At 51.8% G+C, this 16,292-nt stretch overlaps 1 protein-coding gene across 1 annotated transcript; it reads left to right on the plus strand.

Annotated features, from left to right (window-relative positions):
• Positions 1-700: 700 nt before the first annotated feature.
• On the plus strand, positions 701-11,835 carry ZW10 (zw10 kinetochore protein). Its single transcript, XM_063310901.1, has 16 exons — positions 701-848; positions 1,666-1,800; positions 2,388-2,489; positions 2,605-2,682; positions 2,809-2,968; positions 3,248-3,391; positions 3,966-4,157; positions 4,321-4,487; positions 4,828-5,010; positions 6,189-6,427; positions 6,709-6,780; positions 7,234-7,391; positions 8,085-8,215; positions 8,870-9,001; positions 9,723-9,925; positions 10,441-11,835. Exons 1-16 carry the CDS (start codon positions 732-734, stop codon positions 10,559-10,561), a joined length of 2,334 nt encoding a protein of 777 aa, XP_063166971.1. The 5' UTR covers positions 701-731; the 3' UTR covers positions 10,562-11,835.
• Positions 11,836-16,292: the final 4,457 nt, after the last annotated feature.

Genomic DNA, 16,292 nt, shown 5'->3' on the forward strand with positions numbered 1-16,292 from the left:
TCCTTCCCCCTTTTCCTTAATGATCATGATCCACGTTGTGAGGCTCTTTGTGCCTTGCAACGAGGTCATGACAGTCCCCCACTTTTCTTTGGCCCTGTCTCCCCACACTGGGGCTCTCCAGAGCTGCTGCACTACAAAGACCATAATTCCCAATGTTGCTAGAACTATAGTCCAACACAATCTGGAAGGCATGCCTGAAGGGGCATTTGCATGTATATATGTCTGTGTATGTCTATCTGTACGTCTGTGTGCGTATAGTGCGTATACCAGTGTTTCAACCTCGGCAGCTTTAGAAGTGTGGACTTCAATTCCCAGAATTCCTCAGCCAGCCATGCTGGCTGGGGAATTCTGGGAGTTGAAGTCCACGCATCTTAAAAGTCGCCAAGGTTGAGAAACACTGGTATATACACACAGAGCATGGGGCTCTCTTCCCCACTCTACCTCCAGGGGAGCAATAGCCCGGCCCTACCGGAACCTTCTCTAGACTTTCAACTTTATGGTTGAAAACGGAGCGAGCGCCACTATTGGCGGGGAAGCCGATCCTTCTGCGGGCGGAAGCAGGCCTTCTCTATCCCAGCGCAGCTCCTTGGTTCCCCGCCGTGAATAATACGGAGGGCAAGCGGCGCTCCCCGGCGGGCCACTCTATGGCCGCCGAAGGGCGCGCCGGAAAGGGTGGTTGGCGGGAGAGGCGTCGCCGCGCCTTCCCGTGAGGCCCCGCGCGGCGCGGAGGGATGGCGGCGCGCGGCGCGTCGCTGGTGGAGGCCGTGCTGGCCTGCTCGGGGCGCCAGGAGAAGGAGGGCCTCTGCGGCCGCCTCGCCCGCCTCTCTCACCGGGCGAAGGAGCTGAAGGTGCGCGGGGAGGTGGGCAGCGGTCCAGCGGTCTCCTCGCCCCTCCATCCCCCTTCGGCGAGGGCGTTCCTGAGCATGTGCAGAGGGAGGTTTCAGGGAGGGGCTCCGTTCGCGGCGGGCAGGGTAGGGTAGGGAGCGCCGCGCCTCTGAGCATGTGCCGAGTTGAGGCAGAGGGCGGGGGGGGCGAAAGCGGCAGGGTTGTGTGGGTTGAAACGTTGCCCCCCAGCGGCGCCCCGAGAATCGGCCCCTTTCTTTACAGAAAACCCTCCAGATGATGGCCGGCGCCGTAAACTAGCATTTCTTTTAGTACGCCAGAGTGCTGTATTTACGGATAGACTAACCTTTATGCCCCGCACACCCAGCCAATGCTCCTACCCCTCCCTCTAGTTTTCCTTTCCCCCCCCCTTTTTTTTTTCCTCTAGACTTCTGTGGTTTGGCTTTTTGTACTAGATTTTGATGCACCTTTTATGCTTTTAGCTGACCGTACCCCGCCCTCCTCATGCTGGTCTTGGACCGTAACAAAGGCTTGTTGCTGGCCCCTTTGCCCCGGGCGGCGGCAGCAGCAGGCGGCGGAGGAGCCTTGGCTGGGCTGCTGGCCCAGAGGGAGCTTTGCGGTCTGGGCCCTCTCCGTGCCCCGGCGTGGCTGCGTGCTTGTGCCCCTCTTCCTGGGCATCGCCACCTGTGGCGTTTGTGCTGCAGACAGCCCCTCCCCCAAGTCTGCCAGGAGTGGAGGGGCTTCTCTGGGTTCGCCTCGCGGGTGCAGATCCTTTTGCCTTGTCCTGCGGGTCACTGTCCCCCTCCCCTTTCACATTTCCAGGAGGAGGTGTGCAGCATGATCAACCAAAGGTACATTGAATTTCTGCCCAGCGTGCAAAGCGCCAAGGACCTGGAATCCCAAGTGGAGGAGCTCTCTGCTAGCATGGACCAGCTGAGATCCAGGATCGAGAACGAGGTGAGGACGAAGATGAAGTGCCGTTCCTGGAGCTCTGTTGGGGCTGCAGCGAAGAGGAACCTTCCTCACCCTGGTCCAGGGCTTGGCGAAAGGAGTCCCGTAAAAGGGGGTGGGAGGGTTGAGCCTGTGCATGGGTTGGGTTAATGGTTACCGATGGATCTCGTTTTACCCCGGCTGCTGTTTTCTGTGCCTCGTTTCTTCTGTCTTCTATGTATTTTTAATGTTGTGAGCTGCCCAGAGTCTTTATTTTGAGATGGGCAACCATATAAATTGAGTGAATGAATGATAAGGTTGTGAAATTGCTTTTTCTCCCCCCTCTGCCAGCTGTTCTGACACTGCAACGTTGTATGTTAAGCTCCATCTAAAATCATAGCTGAAATCTCTAGATCGATGTTTCTCAGCCTTGGCCGCTTGCAGATGCGTGGCCTTCCAATTCCCAGCAAGGCTGGCTGGGAATTCTGGAAGTTGAAGTCCACACATCTGAAAGTGGCCGAAGTTGAGAAACACTGCTCTCAATGCTTAGTAGCAGGAGTTTCGTTTTGGAAATAAGAGATTAAATTGTGTTAAACACCTCTGGGTTTCGTCAGGTCCAGCAAGACCTCAACGTGGCCATTGCAGACTTTGCTGAGCTGAAGCGACAGCTGGAGAGGGAGGTGCTTGTTCTGAGTGTGCTGAAGCAGCTGCAGGAGGTAAGACAGATTGGGGCGGGGGTCTCCGGTCTACCTGTTTCGGCTGTCTTGATTGAAGGCTCGCTCTGAGTTATCAGGAGCAGTGGTCTTTCTTTTCTGTTTCCTTTGGCTTTAGTTTGATGCTGCGCTCAAACAGTTCGGCACCTTGTTGCCGCTGAAGAAGTATGCGTCAGCAGCTCGCCATCTGAACAAGGTAGCTCCTAGGGACGGACATCTCCCTGTGTCGCTCCTGGGTTGTTTTGCGACTCCTTCGGAATGGAATTGCTCAGCCTGGGGCAGGCTTTGGGCAGCTGCATGACCTTTTCCTTTGTCCCGCCAGGCCCAGAGGAGCCTGAAGACCATGGAGTCTCGTGGGGGTTTTGAGCTGAAGGTTCTGAAGGCGCTTGGCCGGGAGCTCACGATACAGACTCAGAACATTCTGTATCTCTTGGGTCAGGAGTGGCAGCAAATGGTGGTGTGGAAACTTCCCCAGTCACAAGGTGCTGAGGCTGTTAGGTTGGGCGTGTTTTGCGCTCCTGATGAGGGGTTGGACCGGATGACCTCTAAGGTCGCTACCCTGCCATTGAGCAATTCTGTTTTGAGACTTGCCAATCCTGGGGTGGCCTAGAGATCTGAGGGGGAATGTGTGCTCCAGTTACTTGCTTACGATGACTGGAGACTGGGGGGAGTGGCCAGGCTGCAGGTTTTCAGCTCTTTTGCAGCTTGGGAAGTGTGGTGTTTGCTGTAACCAGGATGGTGCTCTACCGCCATTTCCCTAGAACTCAGCTACCTAGAGGCAGCTACCCAAACGGAGCTGCGCTTGTGTCTGCCTGTAGAAGATGTGGCCACAGACCCAGGAGTTTCAACGGTCCTTCAGGCTTTTGCCATCCTGGGGGAACTGGACACAAAGTTCAAGCACTTTGGTAAGTCCTTTTTCTTCAAGTTCCTGAGTTGAAAGAGCTTCCATTTCTGACTTGGCATACTGGTCCAGCCCAAGAATATTCTAAATTCGGCACCTGCGACTTAGCTTTCCTCTGTTGGGGCCCTGTATCCCTCTACATTCGAAAGAGAAGTCTGGTGCTGTCCAGATACTGAGGACAGGTGGCAGCATAGAAGCTCAGTTTTGTATGGGGCACCCAGGACAGCTACATAATTTTTCATGGCCTTATAGAGCAGAGTGGTTCAAAGGAATGTCCCACTTTGGGCAGGAGATTAAGCAAATAAAGCAGATGCTGTTTGATACAGGGCCTCTTTTTTCCCTGGAGGGCAAAAAAGTGTTTTAAAATCCCTTTTTGCCTGGTCCGAAAGGAAGCCTCCCCATGGTTTCCCTCCTCCATCCTCTACACGCTGTCCTTGCAGGAACTGCCCCCTTCAGCAGAGCAAGGGCGGTGCAGAGCAGATGGCAACGGGCCACCCGGGAAGTGCCCTCACGCGGCGTCTGATACGCTCCCTTTGAGCCTTGCTCACCACCCTTCCTGTCCCCCTCCCCCTTGCCAGGACAGTTACTGCTGAAGCACATCCTCAGGCCCTTGGTCTGTTGTCCCTCCTTGCGGCTGTTGACGGAAGAGCAGCCGGATGCTGTCACGCTCAAATTTGAGTCCGTGGGCTCCAGTCTCGGCCATCCGTCCCCCTTGGAGGTGTTCGCGAAGCTCAAATCGGTGTTCAGAGTCCTCCACCAACACCTGCTGGGTAAGGGGCTCGCTTGCGTGGGAGAAAGCCACAAGCCAGGGCAGTAGGAAAAGGACCCTGGAAGGCCACGGGGAGGTTGCTCCTGTGGCTTGTTGGTTCACAGGGGGGCCCTGTCAGGCAGGGGGGTGCCCAAGGAGACCACAGAGCATTCTCGCTTCCCCAGGCACATCGCTTGCCCATTGCGAGGGAGAGGAGGAGACCAATGCCCAGCCAGTCTTGGCGGAGGTGCTGGGCAACGTGATCTGGCAGAAGATGTCGGATTGCCTCATTTCCGACTGCTTGGTGCACTCGATCCCCAACAACAGCAGCAAACTGGGACAGTATATGGAGGTGGGTGCTGTGACCGTCAGTTGAGGGGACATGGCATCCCTTCCCTCTCTTCCTGAGTTGCTCCTTAAACCATGGAGGAGGAGGTGGTTTGTGCAGGAGACTGAAATGAAAGTGGGAACGATGCCTTTTTAGCAGATGTTTGCCAAAGAGCCTTTTTAAAGAGTGAGCAGGTTTGGTTTTTTCACGGCAGAAGAATTCTCAGTAACATTAAAGGACTGCCGTGGGGCTGGATAGACAATATTGCTGCAGCTCGCCTGTTTCATAGGGCGGGAGTGCAAATGCACCTGTTGCCTGTCCTCGGGCGATTGACCATCCCCCTCCCTGTGCCCCCCACCCCCAGGTTATTAAAGCTACAGAAGAGTTCGAAGAAGCCTTGAGAGACATGCAGTTGCTCAAGGAGGATTCCACGGACTTGTTGACGTACGCCCGCAACGTTAACTGCCACTTTGCTAACAAGAAATGCCAGGATGTGATTGTGGCAGCAAGAAACCTGATGACCTCAGAAATACACAACACGGTGAAGGTAGCGGAGCATCATTGTCTGCTTAAAGTGATTGGATGCCCTTTGCCCTTGTTAGTGTCAGTCTTGGAAAAAAGTACATTGGTGTGTAAGCCGGGCTTCTAGGGACGGGGGGCGGGGTATGACAAAACTAATTGCTCCTTGTCGAAAATAAGACCTGTTTTGAGGAGCAAAAGGAAACACACCCAAGGTCTTTCCAAATATTGTACAAAGCTCAGCTTTTGTGCTGTCTTTCTGTACATTAATGTATGTTTGGGATGTGTGTGGCTGCACCGACCTTCCGCTTTGGGTTCAGTTCTTGGGTCTTCCTGACTGTTCTCATAGTAATCCCATTGGGCCTCTCTTCTGCTCTGCATTTTGCAGTTGTCTCCTCCGTGCCCTTGCAGTCTTAAGTTTCACACCTCCTTAGCATCAGAGGTGCTGCAGGAGCCAGACGAAGAGATCAGAGCGCTCGATGAGGCTGCCCTCTCAGCCGTTAAGGCAGGGGTGCAGAGCACAGGGTCCCATCTGCCCCCAAGGGCCTTGAGTGCCGCCCTCAGTTGCTGCCAGATCGAAAACATTCAGAGCGTTAGAAAGGGAAACTTTTAAAAACGCAACTGGGACATTGTCATATTCATTGCATTTAAATGTAAAACTTCTATTTGTTTCATATAAAGATAAGTAAAATTTAGGTTTTTGGGCTGTCCACAATTTTTGGAGCATGGCCCTTGGCATCTCACTCTGTGGCCTGGAAGAAGATGCGGTGGCTTGCCTTTCTGTGACGAATTTACCAGGTGATCCTGAGCTATATTGGTCCATCTGTTTCCAGGCTAGCTTACCTAGAGACAGGTAGCTACTAGAGCAAAATGAGGTTGGGAGAGAAAACAGCCACGTGCAATTCTACCTTTGGCATTTGCCAGCCCCCCACTGGGCCCCAAAACATCATAATAATTCTTTGAGGGTCCACGTTTAAGAAACTGACTCAACAGAGAGCCAAGTGGCTTGGTCAAGCCTGCCAGTTTACGGGGACAGGAGTGCTTGACCTCTTCAGAGTTCGGCAGCCCTCGTGATTTCACTACGGAAGGCCGAAGCGAGTGTGAGTGAATCGGCCCAAGCGTGTTCCCTTGGTCTTTTGTATATCCTGAGCCTCTGCCTTTCAGTGTTAGGCGCTAAGCAGGGAATGCCTTCCATTTCTTCCCCAGGTTACCCCAGACTCTGTGGTAACTCTTCCCCCACTGCCTGACTCTGGAGCAGGTGACCAGTTAAAGGTGCTGGAAGCACCCGAGGTGCTTCTCAAGCAGGCGACCAACTTGGAGAACAAGGCCAAGCTCAGCCGCTACACCTTCGCTTTTCCCACCTGCCGCGTCAGCGACTCCGTCCAGAAACTGATGGCTTTGGCCTATCAGACGCTCCAGGAGGCATCTGCCAGCACAGATCCGTGGTGAGGACGGTCACAGTCGATTTTCACTGCAGGTTGCTGGGTTTGCAACCAGGCGTTTTCTTCTTGGTAGCACTGACATTGGGCTCTTGGTGGTATGAAGGTGGCCTTGGTAGTTTGAGTCTCTGCCCGCTTTTTCTCCAGCAAGAGCCTCTGCACCCTTTGGAGGGAGGCGACCCCAGGTTTCTTAGGCAGCCAGCAAATTCTCCTTTGGCGAATGCGGGTCCCGAAAAGCGTGCTCAAAGCCAGATGTGACCCAGATGCTCTCTTGTCTTCTCTGGCAGCTGCATCCAGCTCTTCTACTTGGTGCGGAACATCTTCCATCTGTTCTGTGATGTGGTGCCAATGTATCATAGGTGAGTGACGGCCTTCCTGAAGGGGAAATTAGCATGGGCAAGGGGTGTGCCAGCATAGCTCTGACCTAACCTATTGAATTACTGAGTTTTCCTCCTTTTAACTTGGAGTTGTATTAAAACGCTTAGAGCAGCAACACATCCAGTTCCTTAAAGGTGAGTTTATAACTCCCCAAAGGCGTATTGGGTGAACTGAAGTGGAAGTGAGGTGTATCTCCTGCTTGTGAGTCTTAGCCCCATGCTAGTCCAGCTTCCAGCTGGATTCTGAGTGCGGTCAAAGAGAGGATGCTTTCGTGGTGATGCTGCGAATGTTAGATGTTTTCCTCCTGACGTACTGTATGTGGAGCTTAGTTACTGCTCTGCAAGTCAGGTTGTAACCTGGAGGAAAACCGCCCCAAGGATGTTGTGACCCCTGCATCTGAGCCTGGCCCCTCTCTCCTTCCTCTGCCTGCCCAGGGAGAACCTTCAAAAGCTTCCCCAGCTGGCTGCTATTCACCATAACAACTGCATGTACATTGCCCACCACCTCCTGACCATGGGCCACCAGTTCAGGAGCCGCCTGAGTGATGGGACAGCCACCTTTGTTGACTTGGTGCCTGGATTCAGGAAACTGGGTGAGTCTGGAGCAAACGTGGCTTGCGTTGTATTTGTGGAGATCCTGTGCTCCTCTGGCTAGGCGGGATCCCAGTGCAGAGCTGCATTAAAATGTGCTCAGGCAGTACTGCGGCAGGGTGCGTGGGTGATTGCATCTCCTGGGCCTACCCCTGGCAAATACAGTTCAGGTTTTGGGCTGTTCCCCAGACAGGGGTGGACATCTCAGCCCACGGAAGCAGCTTTTCCACTGAGAGTCCTTTGTGTAGTATTTCAGCGAACCAACCCAAGATGCAAACAGCCTTCTCTCTTTCTCTCTTTTTCAATTTATATTTATTGAGAATTTTACCATCAGTAAAAGTCATATCTAAAGATAGAAAAGGAAAAAAAAGAAAAACTAGAGCTATGAAATGTAAGGACTTCCAAACTTCTCTCCAACAGATAATTACGATCCTCTCTTGTAATCCTCTCTTTCTCTTAGATGTTACACCAGTCCCTTCAGCCTCTCACTTAGTCCACGTCTTTTTCAATCCTCAAACCCATAAGCCATACCTTTTCTCTAACCCCCCAAAAATTCCTCAGCTGTCAGTTGCAGGGTTGTGCTGCATTGCAAAAAAAAAAAGAAAAATGTTTGGGAGGCTGTCAGATTTCGCATCAAGGCCTTTTTCTCCCCCTTCCCCTCCAAACCTGGGCCACTTACTTCCTCCCCTCCCCAGGGACGGAGTGTTTCCTTGCCCAGATGCGAGTGCAAAAGGAGGAGCTGCTGGAGAGGCTGTCCCTCTCAAGGAATTTCTCCAACCTGGATGACGAGGACAACTCTTCTGTGGCGAACAGAGCTGTGCGCCAGGTTAGGAGGGGTGGAGCTCGGCAGAACCTGGGAGGCCGGCCACAGGTTCCACATTGGTCGCTCCGGGGTCCTAAATGGAGCCCGAATGTAACAGCCCTCTCCCGCCTCATCCGGTCCCTCCCTGCCACTGAGATTCGGCGGCATCCTGCTCCTGAGCCTGCAGGTTCCACGTTGGCGTTCTGCCTAAAAGCTCTAGAGCAGCGTTCCTCCGCCTTGGCAGCGTGAAGCTGTGTGGACTTCAGCTATGCTGGCTGGGGAATTCTGGAAGCTGAAGTCCACACAGCTTCACGCTGCCAAGGCGGAGGAACGCTGCTCTAGCGACTGCCTGCCTTAGAGGCCAGCCACACCGTGACCAGTTGCCATGTCTGGCAGCAGTGAGTGTTGTATGCGAATGATGCATATGTACAAAAAGTCCTTCCTCTCTTCCTCCTGAATGTGCTGCCAGTTCATTTTTTCCTTGGACGTCCCCGAATCCTTGTGTTATGAGAGAGGAGGAGGAGGATCTACCTTCCTTGCTCCACTTGTGTGTAACTTTCTGGGATTTATCCGCATCTCCAGCCCTTCCCACAGAGCTGCCATCTTGTGCAGCATCATGGTTTCTCTCTGACTGCCACTCCTTGCAGAGGATAAAAGGACCCTTGCTCTTTCTTCCAGGTCCTGCATCAACTGAAGAGGCTTGGCAAAGTCTGGCAGGACGTTCTGCCGGTGAATGTCTACTGCCGGGCCATGGGGACTCTGCTTAGCACCGCCCTTGTGGAAATCATGAGCAGAATCCTTGCTTTGGAGGTGAGGGCCGAGCACGACGTGGGGGGATTCTCGATGCAAATGTGTTTCTGGGGATCCAGCTCCATTTCTTGGATCGGTGACTCATCTGGTGTAAACCTGGTCCAAAGGCTGGCAGTCTAGAGCCACTGGTTGTGTCTGTCCGAGCAGCACCTCTTGCACCTTGTAGTTTCCATGGAGTGAGCTGGGCTGCTTGAAAGGCGATGCTTTTATCAGGGCAAAGTATGTTTGGTCAATAAGGGCCTGATTTTAATTATGTTGGGGGATGTGGCTGGGTGTTTTTGAAGAAGCAGAAGCTCCAGTGAGCTAAACCTTGCCTGCACCACCGCTGGATTGGGGTGTGGTGATGTGCGTTTCCCAGCTTGGTTGGAAAGAGCGCAGGGAACAATCCACAGGGTTGCTTCCCTCATCAGATTTGGTGGTGGTGAAAGAGCTTTACAGCCAGGTGTGCTGGACCTCATTCCCCATAATCCCCAACCAGCCCCAGATGGTAGAAACGGAGAGCTTGAAAAGACTAGATTACAAGGATGCCAGCCTTGTGTGTTTGAAAGCTGTTTCTGCTTCCCCCTTTGCTTAGTTTTCCACTAATTTGTTCCTTTGGGAAACGTGGCTTTCAGTACAGTTGGAGAAGACGCGCCTGGCCCCTTCCTGGAAGAGAAGGCCGCCCTGGAAGGCCTGGGCTGCCCCTCTGAACCCCCTGCTTCCTCTCCCCGCTCTCTCGCAGGATATCTCTGCCGAGAATGCCTACCGACTGCACGCCTTGGGCAAGGCTGTGCTGGACGAGGGCCCCCGGGTCTTCATACCCCTGCCGGAAGAAAAGGAGAACCGGCGCTTCCAGGAGGAGGTCCCGGTCTATGTGCCAAAGTGGATGATGTTCAGGGAGCTCATGTTCGTCTTACAGGCCAGCCTGCAAGAAATCGTGGACCGGTGAGAGTTCCCCCCGTTGCTCCTTCCGTTTTGGTGGGGAAACTGGGATGCCGAGGGGGCAGGGCTGGTGGGGCTTCTGCCTCTGAGCTGGGCCCCCTCCCGGTCAGATAGTTTAACCTAGGCAGAGAAATTGGACTACTACGGTGGTAAAAAAATCTGCTTTGATGTACTTGATTTTGTTGTCTTTGTAAAAGCGGCTCTGTTTGAGAGGGGAGGAAGAAACTGGGGCAAGGATCTGTGACGGTACATAGTGGAACCTTAAGCCTCCTAATCAACCAGACCAGTGTTTCTCAACCTTGGCCGCTTTAAGCGGCTTGGACTTCAACTCCCAGAATTCCCCAGCCAGCCACGCTTAAAGTCCACACCGTTTAAAGCGGCCAAGGTTGAGAAACACCGAACCAGACTGTTGGCAAGGCATGTTGAAACTGACTACACCCTCAAGCACCCTCTCCTCCCTTTCCCTTCTCCCACCTTCTAAAATGACCATTCTTGCTCTTTTCCTTTCTTCTTTGAAGGTGGGCGGGCAGCAAAGGGCCTTTGGCAGCCGAGTTCTCCCCCAGCGAGGTGAAGAGCCTCATCCGAGCCTTGTTCCAAAACACGGAGCGGAGGGCGGCTGCCTTGGCAAGCATCAAGTAGCGTTTGCGCCTCTTACGGAAACGCCGTCCTGGGCGCACTTCAGTCCCTGCGGCTCGTGCTGCTTCCTCCCCAGTTTTATCCTCCCCTTTGCAGAGGTCTCTCCGGGGCTGATGCTTCTGGCCGTTTCTGGAGGCCGAGCCTCTGGGGTTGGAGGAGCCCCCTTTGAGACACTGACCGGGTCATCCTAGTGACCGCCTCCCAGGCCTCCAAAACTTAATTTCCGGGCAGAACACAATCGACTGGAACTTCTACCCAAAGAAGATCCTGACTGGTCCCGCTCCTGGTTCAGGTCTCAGCCGTGGCCCTGCCGCTTTCTGTGTTTGGTCATATCTGTTTGGGCTTGCTGGAGCTCTGGGCAGCTGGGAACGGAACAGGACGCCTGGCGCCTGGATCGTGAAGAAACAGCATCTATGCAGCTTCTTCTAAAGGGAGCCCTCCTCTTGCGCGCCTTACTGCTTCTCTTTTGCAAGTGGCTTTTGAAGCACACGTGACTTGGGGAAAAAAAATTGGTGGCCTTTCAAGGCTCTTAAAGTGCCAAAGCATTCTTGTTCTTCCCAGCCTCTGCCTTTACTCTGTGTGGGGAGGAGAAGAGGGGGACTGTCGTGACTGGATAAAGAAGGGAAAATGGAATCAGGTGGCTGGTCCTGTCCCCAGCATTGGATGCTTCCCATTCTCCCAGCACCCCGTCACATCAGTAATGATAGAAGCCTCCACGCTTTCAGCAATTCTCCTCCCATGGAAGTCGCTTGAACGGGCCGGTGGCCTCTTTACTGAACAGGCATCCAAGGGGTAGCAGGCTGGCCTTTGAGGCTGGTGCTTCAATTCAACTGTGTCCCATTTCTCGATGCATGACACCTGCCCAGATGCCCCTTGCTGTGTCTTTCCCAACGCCAGGTCTCTGATTTGATCCCTGCATATTGGCCGTTTCTAAACATTCTCATTTTATCAGCAGGCATCCTTCACTCCCATCTCTTTTCACGCGTAGAATCTGAGGGCATCTCTTTCTGAAAAGCCCGTCCACAAGTCTAGCGTTTGGGGAGACAGATCATGCTTTTGGTGCAATAGCCCCTCTCTTATTTGGGCTTTTTTAGCATTTAAAATTAAATCTCTATCTCTGCCTGCCTAGAGTAAAAGCCAGTCCCTGCCCTGTTTTCGAAAGACTAGAAGAAAGAAGTGCTAAAATTGGGGGGGGGGGAGGAGTGTTTGAATTAACTATTTCTTAGGAATTATTTTGTATCTGATTTCTGTGATACAGCCTGTATTTATAAAGAATAATAAAGGTGGGATAATTAATAAAATTTCCTCTTACTGCTGTATTCCATTCAGTAGATTGAATGAAATTTACATTCTCCCCTCGGTGAGATTTCTTTCACAACCAACACTTGTAACTTCAAGAAGCCCCAAATTCTCAGTGGGGCCTGCCATTTTTGCTTCTGAGCACTCAGAGTACGAGTGTCTGGCTGAGGAAATCCAGACGCTCTGCTTTTCCTATGCCAGCCTCAGGGGTGGCCCCCGGGGAGCCCTGCCAGCCGAATGAGGTGGCAAGGGGGAGGGAGTTGGCCGGAGCGCTTGGGCAGAAGCCCGGTAAGTGAACTGATTTGACGCTTGTTTGCCAGCCTGCTCTCCCTCTTTCTAAATCTCAGGAGCTGTTGAACTTGAGGCACGAGCGTTTTGGCCGTAACTGCTTTTGACCCCTGATCCGTGGCTTTCGCATGCAAACCTGCGTCCTGAGCTGCTTCCACCGTGCTGTTTCCCCTGCAGGTACTTTGTGGAAGGATCCCAGAACACAGGCAGTCCTCCAGACCCACTTTTCGTCCCCATTGAGAAAGACCGTGTAATGCTCCTTCTCACCCCCTTGAGATTCCAAGCAGTCTTGACTTGAACATCTCTTGCCTGTTCCTTAATTATCCCCAAGTCTTGCTGTCTCACTTCAACCCTATTTTTATTTACTCAGGTGCTTTGCTCCACGTTTATTTCTTCTGCCTCCACAGCCCTTGGCATGGACGGCGCAAATGAATCCTCCTCCATAGCATGTGAATCAGCGCAATGAGTTAAGCAGTTGTTAAGCACAAGCAAAGCTTTGGAGAGCCTTCGGGGTGGCAACGGAGTCTGTATTCTCTCACGCTGTCCTGCGCTGCAGCAGCTTAAGCTCAATCTAGCAAACATCCAGGAGTAGTGGGGGGAGGAGGGCGGCCTGCTCTCCTTTGCAGCATGGCACCTATCTTGGGCTCAGCTGGTCCACCTCTTTCCTGCATGGTAAAATGGGAAGTCGCAGCACGCTTGATCAGACAAATTCCACAGTGCCTAGTTCAGCAACTTCTTCCCCCGCAGTTGTTAATTGGGGACACCAAGGAAAAGTTTGTGGCAGTCCGTGGGCATGGATTGGGGGTGCCAGGCTTAATTGCCTGCTCCCAGAAGCCCCAGGGCAGAGCCTGAGGGCTGCACCAGGTGGCTGCTGCTTCCCTACAGGCATTTGAAAGATGCCGAGAGACCAATGTGGCCTGGGGAGCAACAGGCAGCCATGGGGATGAAGAGGCCGACAAAAAGACTTCCCTGCCTGCTCTATGCTGTGGCCTGTTTTTCCTCAGCTAGAAGCCCCCAATTGTCATCTTGCCTTGGGGGAACTTGCTCCACTACTTGATTTTGCTTGCTGTTTTCTACACTTTTTAAAATTCGACAATGGGTGTCTTCACGTCCTGTGGTCAGAGTGACAAACTGTGTTCTTAAGAATATTTGCAGGACTCTTTCGGTGTGAAGCTATTCCAATATTGGCAGTTTTATTCTTACAGTAGTTCTTTCCTTATCATTTCCATTGTGGAATTTGCCTCTTACAACATCTGCAAAAAAGTCAGTCATTTTACTGAGTTATTCCCTGGAACCCCAGAGATGAGCCCCAAACTTGGACCCCATCACTCCATGTGTAAAACAGGGTCTTTTTCCCAGGACTCTCACTTTAAATTTGCACTGAACCTTATTTGCAGTTCACTCAGCAGCAGCTGCTGCTGTTTCTTGAAAGCTTGGAAGAGAGGAATGCTCAGTTCTTCCATGGCCAGAAGAACAATAATACAAGTAAGACAGATTTCCTGGTCTGAGTTCTAGATTCTTCCCAGCTGAAGGACAAGTCGGTAGTTCTTCCTTGATCACTAGTGGCTCTGGAAGGCAACAAGGTTGAGTTTTCAAAGTGCTGCTGAAAGAAACCCGCTGAATGTGAAAAGAGGCCCTCTTCCAAGTTTGGTTGCATGAGGAGACGCAGTTCTCCATTCAAGGTTTCATCTTGGAGCCTGACATTTGGCCAATTTTTGAGACAGAAGGACTGCTCCTTCCCCCTGTGTAATCTGGTCTTGTGTAATCTGGTCCTCCAGTAGGCATGTGGGTTAAGAGCAGATCAGGATGCTGCAGTTCGTCCTCTTCCTGTAAAGGGGGCCCTAATTAGAACATGATGAGCATCACGGGGAGGGAGAGAAGGTCTCTTTCTGGGAGCTGCTACATCTCCAGCATAGTCGTGAATCATCTCCTGATACCTCTTCAGATGAACGGACAATCTCAGGTCCTGGGTCTCTGCAGGAACTCCGGTACGCGCCATGAAAACATTAGGGGTGTGGTGAGAAATACTTTCCCCCATCCACATGCCTGAAGACCCTTCGCTCACTGCAGACCTCGTGCTCTGAAGACCCAGCAAGTGCCACAAGTCTGTGTGCTGACAAAGCAGGGGCTCTCCGCTGTCAGCCTGAAGAACCCAAGAGGTGGGTCCGGGTCAGTTAATCTGGGAAGGGAACAATTTGGGACTGGCGCTCTTATTGCAGCCCAGGTGCCCAAGTTTGGCAAGGATGTTTGTTTCTGGGAAAATAATGCATCTGGGGCCATTTTGCTGCGGTGTCAGAGAAGGTGTGTCCCAGAATTATGTTGGTTGTCCTGTGAGAGGACACTGGCGTTTGGTCTCCTCGCGTTGTATTTTTCTGTGTGTTCTGAATGCATAGGCCATTTTTAAAAGATTAAATTTTTAGTCCTTTCAGCAGATGGCAGTACCAGGCCAACTTTAGCTGATCTCAAGCAGCTGATCTTGGCCAGGCAAATAAAAATAAAGCTGTAGGTTAGTAAACAACAACACCACACTTTGAAAGAAGGCAATGGCAACAACCACCCACCCTCCATAAAGTTGTCTTGGGTCACCAGGAGTCACACGCACATCAGAAGCATCATTACCTTTCCTATTAACATAATGAAAAGTAGCCACATCCGGGGCTCTTTGTTCTTAAGTTGTTAAATGATTCTTTTCGGGAGCGTTGGCACTTTGGGTTATCCCATCAGCAAAGTCCAGCCTTTAAGAACTGGAAATGCAGTTCTGGGGGGTTGGTATCTAGGCTTGGCATATCCTTCTGCTGGAGCTTCAGTTGGTGCCAGCATTAGTTTTGGGAGTGGGTTGAGGGTAGCTAGGAATTTTAATTTGGACCTAGAGTTCAGTCTAGGTTAATAAAATGGTGGGAATTTTTCTCTTTTGGCCCTCACTGATGGTTGTGTATTTCTAAAACAAAGATGATGTATATTTTCCCTACCCTGGAATGGTTTTATAACAAAATATTGGGAAGGGAGAGGTTATAAGTCAACAAAACTTTCTACTGTTGAGCCAGAAATGTAGTGAAAAGGCTTTGCTGGATAACGAATGATTAAAGCAAGGTGTCTTCAAGTATCTGCAGAAGATGGGCAGATTATAGGCAATAAATGGGAAGCGTGGAAGAGCAGATTCACGTAACCACAAGGAGAAATTTTCAGACCCATCTTCCTGAACAGCATGCTCAAGAAGTGGTCAGTTCTTTGCCTGAGGGATTTGCAGGGGGAGATGCACTCAGCTCTGGCTATCTGTTGAGCAAGTGGCAGGTGGGGTGAAGTGACACTCTGGATCCCATCCTAGAGTCTATAATAGACCCCATGCCCACCTATCTCCTGGAAATACCATGCCACTCGCTCCTTCCCCTCCAGTTGCCTTGCAGGCATCAATGTTTCCATCTGAAGAAGGGGCACACAACATCTGAGGGCTGAGTTTACTTTGGGGTTGACATGAGCCACTGCAGCTCTGGAGGTGGTTCACTTCCCTCAGAGGGCCAGCTGCAAAGACTGTGAAACAAGCAGGAACAACTGCCTTTTCAGCTCCACAACTGAATGGAAGTTCTCCCCAGAACAGGGCTCTGGGCTGACACGCATCTGTAGTGTCTTCTGCCTGTCTGAGCTCCTTGTGGCTTGCAATCAAACTATAGTGAGTAGTTGATTCAAGAAAACATGCACACCGTTGGGGAGTGCTACAGTAATGGGGTTAATGGTTTAAAGAGAAAAATTGAAAAGTATTCCAGGTTAATAACAAATGCTAGCATTTTCATTTCATTCTGGTGGAATATATCTGGGTAGAGGATGGTTTTTTTCTCCTGGTGGAGACTGCTTACCGTTTTCTGACCCTGGAGGCTCCTGAGTTAAGACCCGGCAGGCCTGGAGCTCTTGTCACGGGATTGAGGCAAACCGGCAGCCTGGAGAGTATCTGAGAATGAAACCTTTATTGTACACTGCCCAGAGTCACACTTGTGAGATGGGCAGCTATATAAATGTGATGAATAAACAAAAATAAGGCATCATCTGTTCTGCAGCCATTGGCACTAGATTGCCCTGCTTGTGCAGCAAGCCTGCCCTAGCTGAACTTTGGGAAGGGACTGGTCAACAGTAGAAGAGTGTATGATTTGCATGA

The sequence above is a fragment of the Candoia aspera genome, chromosome 9 (assembly GCF_035149785.1).
Source record: "Candoia aspera isolate rCanAsp1 chromosome 9, rCanAsp1.hap2, whole genome shotgun sequence".
Taxonomy (NCBI): domain Eukaryota; kingdom Metazoa; phylum Chordata; class Lepidosauria; order Squamata; family Boidae; genus Candoia; species Candoia aspera.

Excerpts from the sequence above, each read along its gene's own strand:
- ZW10 (XM_063310901.1), top strand. The coding sequence starts at position 732 with ATGGCGGCGCGCGGCGCGTCGCTGGTGGAGGCCGTGCTGGCCTGCTCG. Across the intron at positions 3,392-3,965 it reads CACAAAGTTCAAGCACTTTG|GACAGTTACTGCTGAAGCAC; the intron begins GTAAGTCCTTTT and ends CCCCCTTGCCAG. Across the intron at positions 9,002-9,722 it reads GCAGAATCCTTGCTTTGGAG|GATATCTCTGCCGAGAATGC; the intron begins GTGAGGGCCGAG and ends GCTCTCTCGCAG.